Here is a 13127-nt window from a genome sequence, read left to right as displayed (position 1 = left end):
GAGCCATATTAGTGATCACATGAATAAACCTTTTGCTTCTTGTTTTCTTGGTTCCCTAGCTTGTTCTGTCATCTTCTGTCTCTTTTGGCAACATACTATCGACGGTGGTCAATCTCACCCAACCATATCACAATGTTGCGGCTTGATGTGTGAACGGCCTTCAGAACATTTACTCAGGCCATGCTGGCCTTTTTCAAAGTTAGAATGGTTTCAAAGGTGGGCATTCTGAGGGTTTCCATTCCAAAGAACATAATCCATTGTGTTGTCTACGAGTGCGATCGTTCCTCCGCATTCTGTGCAGACACAGATACTCGTAATCACGGTTTGTATGAGCTCCACATCAATCAAAGGATAGCCATTGTCACTACAGGTAACATTTTGTCCTTGTGGCGACACCGTTTTTAGCTTACTTGCACGAGTGTTCCCGGTCTCATTCTGTTAGTAGCTGAACCGTGTCGATTTCCAATTATACTACGCTCTCCAAACGGTGGTTTTGTCAACACGAGCATATCTTTTCCCACTGCAACTAAATCAACAAAGGTGCAACTAAACTCAAGATACGTGCGCAGAACCACGTCTCGCACACACAAGGCAAGTGGACTCGGTAAATGCTGCGAGTGTTAAGAAAACTGCACCATGTGCCTTTAGGTAGCTAAAGTGATTTTTTTAAAACCTGCTAAGCTCAGAGAAACTACCCAGTTTTGGTTTTTGAAAAATTCGTTTGAGGCAGAAAGCTCAGCTTCTACACGACCTAAGAGGGCGCGGCTGCTCGTCAGCTGGTCTCGAAAACATTGTGGTTTTGGCTCAATCAAAATGCGGTAAAATGTGTGGGGCACTGGACATTATTAAGGACGGCCTTATTTCACAAAAGCAAAAAAAAAAAAGAGGAAGAACACATTTCAATAATAAAAGAAATTTACCTTACCCCGTGTCTTCAAAAAAAACCCGCATTTCCCCGAAGGGGAGTATGAGGAAGTGCGAAGCATGGGGTGATGTTATGAGGGGGCGCGCGCGACTAAACTGCAGAGCCGAGCGAAGGAGACGGCAGCAAGAGAGCACGCGCCAGCCGACCCACGGAGGTCTGGCCGTTTTTAAGTGCAAAGCACTTTTACTGATGATGATGATCTGTCTTCCGAACTCGTTCCAAAGAACCCGCAACGCGTTCAACTTGTTGGCGGCGTTGCGCACGCCCGAGATGGGGCTCAGGTTGTTGTCGAACCACAGTCGATCGCACACTGCGCAGCTATATCCGAAGCTGCGGTCCAGGAAGTCTCGCTTGAAGCGCGCGTCCGGCCGATCGAATTCGAGGGCCCGCGCTCGCTCACGCATCGCGCGTCCCCGCGCCAGATCGGCTTCGGGGTGCCCGGCTCGCTTCGCACGCTTTCGTTCGGCGTCTCGCCGCCGGCCTTCATCACCACAGGCAATGCGCGGGGCGCGCGCAGCCACGGAGCGGAGGGCGGAGCGCGCGCAGTCACGTGGGGCGTGACGTCGCTGCGCCGTTGCTACAGACGCTCCTCTCCGCTCCTCGCGCCGTTGCTATGGGACGGCGGATTCAGGGTCGCTTATAAAGTGCATTCGCACTTAAAAAAGATTGGGGCAGCTACGCATCAGTGTTGCGATGGCTTCGGAAACAGTGGAGCTACATGGTGGCCTTGTCTGCAACCTCCAACTCATCTTCCTCCTCCACTCACCTTCACTAAACTATGCTAAACTCTCCCTTTCCTTTCCCGCCTTCTCACCCCCGACATCACTTCCCTCGTTACCGGACAGCACGCACTGACGGAGACAAAGAGAGAACACGACACAAGCGACACGACACTTCCCTTTCCCATCCCCTTTATACACTGTACTATACACGGCTATGCTGTACCCTCTCCCACCTCCTCACCTTCACATCACTCCTCTCCCTCACTTCCCTTTCCCACCCCTTTGCTGTACTCTCTGCTTCCTTTGTCTTGATGACGAGTTTCTCTGAGGTCTCTTGTTTCAGTAGGAGTGTGCAAATAGTGAAATTTCATTTTGAACCTAACAGTGCCGAATAGTGGCTGAAAATGTCAAATATCGAATACAGAAAGCTCTACTTGAAATTGAAAGAAAGAACAACGAAATAAAATCTGCTCATGTCTTCGAGCACATAACGTGGTGAGTGACTACTACCAAAAGACTACGAATTGTCATGACACAAGCAGTTTCACATGACCTGGCTTCAGGCTTTCTTGCCCTGATGTTACAGTGTTTCCTGCAGTTGAAAACGTGCACTTACTGGGCACCTCAGTAGCAGGGTTGGGAAGGTATCGCAAATCGATTATGGTGATACCTTGATAAAGTGCAGCTTCGTGCTCTTTGCAGTCAGCTAAAGTATCATCCTTTCCTGCAATTAGGGGCTCATTGAAGTATTTGTGAACCTCTTGACTATAAGATCTGAGCTCAGTGTGCTGGTTATTTTTGAGTGCCAGCAATTCGGGTCTCACAGAATGTTCCCTGACCATGAGCCATGGAAACGGTATAATCGTTCTTAAAATGAACATGCGCTCACTTTTGAACCAGCATATCGATGAAGGTTTTAACGGCAGGTGAAAATTTAATGAAGTTTAGCAACGTTATTGTTACTTTTTGCCATCCCACCCTAATCTAATTGCACTATTGGCCTTTGTAGCGTCTTAGATATTCGTCGTGTTGAATTATTCAAAACGTTGAATACTTGCTATTCGAAAGTCAAATCGAATTCGAAACTCGAATATTCATACACCAGTTATCAGACTTTGCCAGAGTGCGGTCGCGCCTTTCCGGTTGTCTTCCAAACTTCACAGCACTACAGAATTTTCTGTCATGTTTGCTCTGCACACATTTACAAGTTATTTACCTTGCTTCAACAAGCATTAATATCTGTGTGTGTGTGTGTGTGTGTGTGTGTGTGTGTATATATATATATATATATATATATATATATATATATATATATATATATATATATATATATATATATAAACATGTTTATGCTTGTGATATACCAATAATTACCAAAAATCTTTTTTGCTTGTTCTTACTTCATGGGACACTTTTCATGTTAATAAACTGTTATCTCGTATGTATTTTTTTTATTTTGCATGGGTATAGTGGTTACTACAGTGGCGGAAGTGATTCGAGTAAGCCTTGCCCTAATACGTATTTTTATTGTGATGAAACGTCAAAGTGTAGACATCATGGAGAGTACAGCCTATTGAGTGCACTCGACAATTTCATAGAGGAGGGTTGCACAATATTTCCTGATCACACAATATACAGCGGGAGGAAAGAAAGGTGAAACCACAAACGAGTGCGGATAAGTGCGAGTCTCACTTGCCTTCACCGCGGAACACAGAGCCGTGTTGCGGTGAAGCCATGAAAAAAAAAAAAAAGCATATCCTCGAAGAGCTCCCAATTAAGTTCAATTCTGTCCTCTTAAATTTATTCCACTAAAGGCAGTGCTTTAGGGCTGCGTGCTTTTCTTTTATCTTCGCAAATTTGGAAGCGGCAGCACGATAAAGTTTGCGCGCAGGCTTTATGGTCGCACGCATGCATCGTCGCTAGCTAGTGGAAGATGCGCTTGCTGCCCGAGCAACGTTCGTAGCCTTAGATATACTGACAGTAGTATCAGAAACGCGCTTTTTATAGCTTCATGCTGAGCAGCAACAAAAACTTACCGAGTGGAGTAGAGCAATGTCCGTGGTGTTGTTCTTCGCTGCAGGCTGTGTCCGCTTCAATGCGTCCTGAACGAGACGGCTTTCGGTAGCGAGAAGTGTGCGCACAGCGTCTCGCGAAGCCCTTGCTGTCTCTTCACGAGTATCCGATTCATCGTAAGGCGTTTGCTATGGTTGCGGGACTCGCGTCGTCCCAGCACTGCGCAGCAGCACCAGCAGCACAGCTGGCACAGCCGCGGTCGCTGTTTCCGCTGATACGAAAATACGGGGACTCGCCGCCGCCCGACACAATTAGGCTGGCCAAAATGCATAGCCCCAGAGAGCGCCGTGGCGCGGTGCATTGTGGGGGGGTTTATCCGCTCGCCTTTGTAAATGCGCTGCCCGGTGTGCCTGTGCAAAACGTTGGCCTGTGCTCACTTTTTCGCAAGTCGCCGTCCACGCATGCGCCACATCGACATCGGTACCAGCGTTGTAAAGAGAAAATGGCGGCGCCCACAGAAGACGACAGCATGGGATCCACAGCACGTAGTCTCGATTCCGACCAAGTGCATGTGGCCAAATGCCTCGAAGAATTTGAATCATGCACGAAGAAACCGGAAACATTTCTCGAGTAAGTTTCAAAATGCAATTAGTGTTAACGCGAGAAAAGACAATCGACCCAGAAAGTGACATTGCCACATGTTCTGCTATCTTGAAGCGCTTGAAGAAGTTTGTTGCTTTAACAGGCTCCTTTCTTTTTTTTCCTTCTGCGTGGCAGAGTCCAGCTGGAGGTGGCGGAAACAATGAAGAGGTTAACAAAGGATCTGTACGATGTCATGGACCAGTGGAAAGGCAAGACAGTTTCCTCATCCAAAACAGAACTGCCGTCACTGGTTGTTGACAACTTCGACGACGAACAGATCTGGCAGCAACTGGAACTGCGAAACACTCGCCTGGTGAAAGACCTCATTTCGTCGGTGTCCCGAGTGGCAACCAAGTCTAGCATTAGCTTCGGCGTAGACTTGGGTAAGCAGGAAAGTCAACAGAGGCCCGAGAAGCATTACCCAGGTGAAATTGACAAGTTGGATCTCGCGGACGTCGCTGCGGAAGAGGAAGATGACGAGGACGATGACTTTGACTTATCGGATGCGTCTGAAGGTGATGAAGACTCTGAAGAGGAAGCCGATGATGACGGGGCTGATGGCAGTGAGCAGGGACAAGCACGAGATACACAACCGTCGTCTATCGTCGATGACGCGTTCTTCCGTCTTGCCGACATGGAAGCGTTCGCCGATAGGGAAGAAAAGGTCGCGAATGCTCCAGGAAGCGATTCAGACGAGGACGACGACATTGATTATTTTCGTGAGCTTTCGTCAGACGAAGACGATCCAGAAGAAAAGGTTAGTGCCTGGCTTACTTCATAATTACTGGCGATAGTGTAAAGATTTACCCACTAAGTCACTGTTAGCTTTCTGAAGTAGGCGTTTGTTGCTTGACGCATCGATGTCCGAACTGGCTATATGCTGCAACGATGACCAAAGTTCCATATGATTGTGTTAAACACTTCATGTGAACATGAAATCCACTAACTCCACATGCTTCGTCAGTGTTGTGCGGTCCTTAATGAAAACAAAATTCATGCGTACATTTATGCAGAGACAAATCATTAGTGCTTGTTGTTGCAGAAAAAAAAAAAAAACAGAATAATTCTAACTGTCGTGTTTCTGTACAGGGTGGCCGCAATGCTACGTACAATGACTTTTTCGATCCCCCTGCCTCCATGCCTGACAGCAAAAATGCTAAGAATGCCGACAAGGCTGCCACAAGGTAAGAGGATTTGGTTTCATGCATGTTCTGCAAACAAGAGCTCAGTGAAAGCTTTATTTTCTTGAGCTACGGTGCTGGTGTAGGGATTTGAGAGTTCTATGGACTGCCTCACAATAAAATATATTGCTCATAGAAGAGATCAACCCTGAATTTTTTTAAACGAAGGTAACAATCTCATTTAGGTCACATCATGTGAAGCAACCTGCTCAGAGGAGGGAAAATTAATGTTAGCCAAAGTGGATGATGAGAGAAAATGAGGCCACGCTCGCGCATGATTATTAAATAGCATTTTAGAGGTCACAGGAAAGCGCATAGGAGGTATTCATGTGACGTCATCCGCAAGGGACACCAGCGCAGCAGCTGCGTGCGCGGTTGTCATCGTATGACTATAACCAGAGTGCTTAGCGACACTAGTTGTTTTGGTATCTTTTCTCATTTTTGCTCATGACATCAGACAGTCGTATGTTGGATTACTGAACAACCACGGCTATGTTGACCGGACATAGGCACTTGCAGGTGCCGCATGGCGGGACGAGCTCAGCGAATACCTCCTATAGATGAGATGAAAGAACTTGTATTAAGTATGTCTCATTGGCGATCAGCTGCTCATAGCACCATCAGAAATCACCAGCGACTTGATGGCACTTATCAGCAGTGATAATGCACTTAGTGATTTCTCTGAAAGAGTGAGCTGCCGTGCTTTACCAGAACTATCTTTTATATAGCTGAGCCACTGAGCTGTACCCGGAGAAACATCTGGTATGTGTTAGAAGTGGTTTTCCTATGTAGCTTATGCAGACATCGAATGCTTTCTGTTGTTGCTTCTGCTGGCTGCTGCACCAGAAGAAGATTTGCATATGCTTTCAGTGGTGTCACATTCCAGCTTGTAGTGCTTTTGAAACCCTAATGGCCTTTGCTGTATGGTGCAGGTGTATTTGCATGCCATATGCTTGCATGTTTAGGTCACTTCTGATTGTATCAATGCAGCAAGAAAGGATGTAGGCAAAACTTACTTGGTGTTCATTTTGTCCCATGAATGATATAAATAAATAGGGATTAGAACTGATACATGCGACAAAGATCTCTCAGTACCAGCTTTAGAAATTTGGATTGTGCTGAAATGTTTCAAAACTATGAATTTGTCATGGCTGGTCAAACCAGGTCCACATCACATGACTGGATACCCAAACTCAAGTGCATTGGGTGTTTGTAGTACCATCATAAAGGCACGTTCACACTGAGTAGGAATCCGGAAAGTGGAGAAGCGGATCCGGAAAGCGGATGTGGATCATCTGCGAAAGCGGAAAACCCGCTGCTGCTTGCCCGGATCGCTCCCAGACCGATTTTCTCCGTGGAAAAGTTGGACGCTTTGGCCGTAGCCAATCAGCTGTGCCGCAAATTGGCAGCACGTGCACCATGGATTGGCGGATTGCTCCGCCCCTGCGGTGGAGTGGGCAGAAGGCAACGCAGTTGGTCTGAAGAGCCGCGTGCCCTCGCTGTGAACGTGCCTTAGGAGCTCCCCTGTGTTTGGGGTTGGTACCCCCAGGTGCAGAGTTTTTTCTTTTTCTTTTTTTCAGAGTACTGGTTCAGTATACCAACTTGCTCCTCTCCTCTCGTGCCTCATTTCTCTCTCGCTCCTGTTTTTATGTAGGACTAATGGACACAGAGATACTAACCAGAACAGCACAGCAAAAGACGATGTTCAGAAGTCATCTTTCGAGCAAAGCCAAGAATTCGTAAGTTATTCCATTATGCTCTGTGACTTGCTTGAGTTAATTGTGGCTGACATTGGCTTCCTTGAGGTGCAGTTGTTGAACACTGGTGTTTCAGTAGCAGAGTTTCAATCACTGCCTCTACAACTGATAGTGCGGTGTGTCTCGCTTAGTTGAAGAGCTGGATGAAAGTGTTGTTTCCCATAACTTTAAACTCAAAAGTGGGGTGCTACATTAATAAAGGTCACTGCATAAATTATTGAATGCCCAAGATGTAACAAAATCAGTTCTTAGTGATTGATGATGCTACATAATGGTGCGGTTCTTTCCACCATAGGCTGTCAAATTAAAAGAGAGCAGTAACTTTAGCTGCGTATTTCATTTAAACAGGCTGTCGGCATTTGTTCTAGTTACTGGAGATTGTTCTAGCCCAAGCTAACATTTGATGTAGTGGCTTCTTGCACGGATCCTGCCTGTCGTTCATCATGTCTTTCAATCCTTGACATTCGTTAGCGCTGTTTCACTGACTTCTCCAGCAAGAAATTCTTTGTCGTCTATATACTGCAGTACTGGTGCCTGAAAGGTGCTAAAAACTAGAATCATTATGTTCACTTTCTTTTACTCCGGCAAAAGTGGTGTGTGCATGACTGCTTGCTTTTGTTGATCTGTTGCTTTGGGTGCCTTTCTACCTGTACAGATAAAGAAAAAGATTAAGCAGTTTGAAGAACGAAACCTTGAGCCGCGGCCATGGCGACTCCAAGGAGAGGTAGAAGCTACCGCAAGACCTGAGAACAGCCTGCTGCAAGAGCACATCCAGTTCGATCATGCGACTAGGCAGCGTGAGTATGCATGGACATTATGAATTTGTCACACATGCGTTAACTGGTAAGGTGACTAGTTCTGTTGTGTCATGGGAGTGCTGCAGATCAAGTGAGGTTGCTTGTGCTGCAAGAATCCTCCTGATGACAACTAATTAAGGTGCATTAAACATGTCATTCTGCAAACCTGTATCTAGAGTGTGCAAGGTAATCTACTCTTTATTTCAGCAGTGTTAGACTAGAATAGTCAAGTCTCCATTTATTATTGCCAGGGTCATTTATTAGATGAGCTGTGTTCATGACCTGCTGAGGGGGTCAATGATGTTTTAGTGTTGCAAGTTATTTTCTGCATATGGCACTAAATGCTAGTTAGTGTATATTACGAAGAGCTAAAAAATTCTCTGTAATTGTGCTGGTGCCATAGAAATGTGGTGGTGATGATACTGAAGCTGAGCTCTCTTTAAATGGCAGATTACAGATGACCGGATCTGGCATAAAAAAAAAGTTTGTGTAGTGTTTCTGTAAGACATTGAGGGTGCAGAGTTATTTTGAGGCTGAAAGGGTCATTTATGCTTTGTTGCCTATTGGCACATTGCACACTAAGTACAGCAGCTCCTCAATTCTCAGTTTGGACCGGTGTTACACTTGGCACTTGGCAGCAATCTGGCCACTGCCGTTCCTGTTATTAATCAGTGCAACCGAAGTGTTGCGTCTTGCACAGTGCACATCAACTGCTTGGTACTTTGTTTGCAGCTGTTGCGATCACCGATGAGACTACAAAGTGCCTAGAGGATGTGTACTCCAGAGGATACGTGACAAGGCCTGGGATGACGTGGAACGAAAGACTAGACCAACGGAAGGAACCGTTGAGCTACGCCGACGTGTCACACTTGACCAAGAGAAAAGCAAGCTCAGCTTAGCCCAGGTGTTTATTTTTTATTTAAAAAGAAAAATGGGGGAAGCAAGTTGCACATTTACTGTCGAGCAACATGCAATTGTTTGGGGATTAATTCCTTTGTGTTCGGCTTGCATGGTTCTGTTTGCATTGAATTACTCTTAAACCAGCATGTGTAAAAATGTTACATGCGAGCTTTGAACTATCATGAATGTCTTGCAGCATCAAGATCCATTTTAATGTACATTTGATGTTATGCTTTGTACCATTAGGTTTACGAGCAGCAGTTTCTTGACAAGCAAAAGGCCGCAGATGAGGATGCACTTCCCAAAGAGGAATCCTGCTCATGTTGAGATTCGAACAGCCATGCGGGACCTGTTCACGAAATTGGATGCATTGTCCAACTTCCACATGATGCCGAAGCCTGTAAGTTTTATGTAGTTAACCTTAAAGTGCTGCTTTCTTGTTGTTTTATGAAGCTCAGTGTGGCTATAGCACTGCTTCATAAAGGTAGTTTGCTTAACTAAAAGACTTGAAGGGCCCGTCACCAGCCTCTTAAAAATTAAAAAAGAAACGAGCGCGTTATTCTCTCCTGGCGTTTCACGTCTTTCTTGTGTACCTTCGTGACGCAGGGACCCGGGATTCACTTGATGTCATTACGGTACATACTCTCGATGGTCCATATACGCGAAATATCAGGTGTGAATTGTCTCCTGCAATGCTTTGCCATGCAGCCACACACCCGTTCTTCCTTGTCTCGCATGACTATTGTGCGCGATCAACTGATTTCACTTCATTTTGTGTATTTTTGACTGCGCATTTGGCGGTAACAGCATGTAGCCGACAAGCGCAAAAATCCTGATAGGCTCCGCGCTTAGCGCTGGCATTGTACACATGCTTTTAAGGAATAAGTGGCGAGAGGAGATATTGCCTGTAGGAAGGGTAGTGAAGGCGATAAAGAAACCACATCCCTCGTCTTTGAACTCGGGGTGGTGAGTGCCCTTTAAAGAAGACCTTTCTTGGCTCTAGTTTCACAGAAGTATAGGGGGAAAAAGGGAGAAGGATACTTGCATCTTAATTGCTAAGATGCTTGGGAAGATGCACTATTCTGTATGGTGAATGTGTGCCAGTAGCATATACCATAATGGAGTCTTGGAAATGGGTTCTAACAATAATCGCTCGATATATTAGCTTTTCTCTTGGAACGAATAGGTTGTTATACACATATTAAAATGTACAGTACAGTCTACTCTTAAAAAAGCAGCTGGCATGATTGATAAGAAAATTCTTATGCACCTGAGAGTAGCATGAAACCGCAGAAGAAAATATATGGGTTTGTTAAAGAGAAAACTTCATGATTGAAAAAAAGTTTATGCTTTTCAGGTGATTGAACCTGAGTATAGTTAATATGACAATTTTTTCCTTTTGTGAAACTTAATCTTTCAGATTTCCATAGAAGTGTTCACCATAATTTTAACTGAAACTCAATGTAGCTCTTGATACGACGTTGTCATTTTGCCTAATCCATTTGATGTGTACATATAACATCATTGGTAACGATTTTTCTTCCTGCCCTATTCTCACAGGTTTCAGCTGAGGTGAAGGTGGTTAGCAATCTTCCGTCATTGAGCGTTGAAGAGGTGACCCCTGTAGGAGTGAGCGATGCTTCCCTTCTGGCACCTCAGGAGGTCAAGGTAAGAAACTTGACCAATCTTGCATTCTCAAATGTGGCACTTAGTAGCCAAGTGCTTGAATTTGCAACTGTTCTGTGGAGATCAAAAGGTTCACCATTTTGCTAGCACTACCTGGTATTACCACTAGTATTTATACTAAGTTCTTAGGATGTAGTAGTTGACCTGCCTGCATGAATTTTAGTACCAAGGCATCCTTAACGTTACTTCAGGGCATCAAGGGTGCTGCCTTGTTAAAGGTTGATTGACTGATGCCATAGGGCTATAATTTCTTACAATTCTGCACAAGCTTTGTTCATTCTGAGAAGAAGTAGGCTTACTCAATCCTTTTTTTATATTGCACACCGAAAATATCTTTAAAAAATATAATGTTTCTTCTTTTGCACAAAAAGTTATATTATGGCAGTACTTTGTAGCAGTTGACATGGTGAACTTAAAATCTCTAGATGTGTGTGCAGATACTCTTGTTGCACTCTGTTTTGTGAGGTTGCCAATCAAGTGAGCACGCCAGAATGCTTGTCAGCTGTTGGTAAATGTACGTTTACAAAGAATGCTCACCAATTGCATGAAGTAGTAGGCCAAGAACATTCTGCTACTCTATGAAGTCCTAATCTTTTCTTTTGTTCTGCCAGCTTTTGCTCACCCTTGCATTTTATGCACCTGTTGTTAATTGTTTGTTGATTTGGATTACATTTGTTGCTTTGTGTACTCCCTTGTAATTTTTATATACAATAAAAGAACTATTGGTTCCAGACCAAGCCAAAGGGAGAGCTTGTTTCCAAGGGTGAGAGGACCCGCACACAGAAGAGAGAGCGGAGGCTGAAGAAGGCTCTCCAGAAACGCCGAGCCGCCAAGGCTAATAACAAGGCTGGCAAGGTCACTGAAGAAAAGAGGAAAGTGATCAAGGCAACGAACACAGAACTTGCCAAGCCTGTCAAAGGTGCAAAATCAGCCAAGGGTGCTAAAGCCGTCAAGGTACGTCTGCTTGAAACTGTGCTCTGTGCGCTTTTCTACGTTTCATACACCTTAGTATGATATCGACAATCCTGGCTACTCGGCTAGGCCACTGAAGTAAAAATTGGGAAGGCAGAGAGTCTGTACTAAAAATGTGGGACACTGTTGATATGCTGAACAGTATCGGTTTTATGAAGAAAATGCTGTGTGTTCACATGTATGATATTTTTTAAACATCTTTGGATTGGACAGAAGACTAAAGTCCATGGCAGTGTACAAAGAGCTATAGTTTATAGCGAAAAGAGGTGTGCCTACTGAGCAGCCTTTTCTGATTGTTGTGGTTTTCATTGCTTAATTGAACCACGATATAAGCATGGATATAATGAACTATTATAGATGTATTATAAGTCAGGGCGAAATCAGTTAATATATAATTCATTTTATTATCACTGTGTGTGGTTACAACAAATGTTTGATATACATATAGACAATATTTCTTGTGTTTTATTCAATTTCATTATAGTAGCGAGGTTTAAATGGAATTGTACAGAGGGACCTGAACGCAGTTGTAGTGCATGTCATTATATAGTGATCGGAAGACACATTCACGTGTAGAAATGTGCAAAAATTGGACATGGGACGCATATGGAGACAGACATCTGTTACTTTACTTTACCATAACTATTGCACAAAACGAACAATTTTTATGTGTTTGCACTTGAAGTGTGTGCAGACTAAACTGCAAATCTGTGTTCTCGAAACGTTTTGTATTACAACGCAAGGGCTGACCTCATGTATAATACCTCATTTATGTTGCTGTCACCTTTGCTTCTGCAGTAGATAATTGAAATGCTTTATCAAAATAGCAGTGCAGCTTAGTAGTATATGGTAGGCTGAAATGTATGTTGTCACGTTTTCTGTCCTTTCACATGGTACAGCTTTTAACCCTGTGCATTGTTCTCTCATGATATGGTTAGGTCTTGCACTGACTGTGGTCTTCGATTGTCACCGTATTTTTCAGGGAAAAAGTGACAAGTGGGCAGAGAAGAGCCTTTCCTCGTCGAAGAAGTTCTTCGAACGGCTTCAGGATCAAGTTACGTCTGCTGTTGCACCAGCAAAGAAAAAATGAAAAAGAAAGATGCTGTTGTTGCTGCTAATTTTAAGTTGTAAATACATGTATATAATATCCATCGTCATGCCTGTATTCAATCTGCTTGAAGTGTATTTTTCTGTATGTAATTAAACTATATTGACATACACATTTTATAATAGTGAGATAAAATGAATATCATATGTCTGTTTTTATACAAACCAGCATCTTTCACACAACGTTTTTTACTTCTTTGACATGCCAAAAGCTACGAAGCATAAAAATTTGTTTCACATGCAACTCTATCTGGGTAAATACAATGTAGCGTGACATTCACCAGAGTTGCTGAAATCCATTTTCATCCAATGCTGTAGGTGTGACATGTAGTTCTTGCACTTTTGTAAGCTTGCAACGAATTCCTGTGGCACAGTGCCATTTGTTACAGACTCAACAGGATGTACCATGCTCAATTAAACGTAGC

At 44.0% G+C, this 13127-nt stretch overlaps 1 protein-coding gene across 1 annotated transcript; it reads left to right on the top strand.

The window, feature by feature from the left end:
* The first annotated feature begins 4123 nt into the window (after positions 1-4123).
* Positions 4124-12746, top strand: LOC119388062 (U3 small nucleolar ribonucleoprotein protein MPP10-like). Its single transcript, XM_037655675.2, is given in 12 exon segments — positions 4124-4290; positions 4438-5059; positions 5392-5486; positions 7138-7222; positions 7896-8037; positions 8770-8811; positions 8814-8941; positions 9184-9249; positions 9251-9337; positions 10498-10605; positions 11356-11577; positions 12578-12746. Coding segments are annotated over 12 exon segments (1833 nt in total). The 5' UTR covers positions 4124-4162; the 3' UTR covers positions 12686-12746.
* Positions 12747-13127: the final 381 nt, after the last annotated feature.

The sequence above is a fragment of the Rhipicephalus sanguineus genome, chromosome 3, assembly GCF_013339695.2.
Source record: "Rhipicephalus sanguineus isolate Rsan-2018 chromosome 3, BIME_Rsan_1.4, whole genome shotgun sequence".
Lineage (NCBI taxonomy): Eukaryota > Metazoa > Arthropoda > Arachnida > Ixodida > Ixodidae > Rhipicephalus > Rhipicephalus sanguineus.
This window is presented reverse-complemented; position numbering and strand designations above follow the sequence as displayed.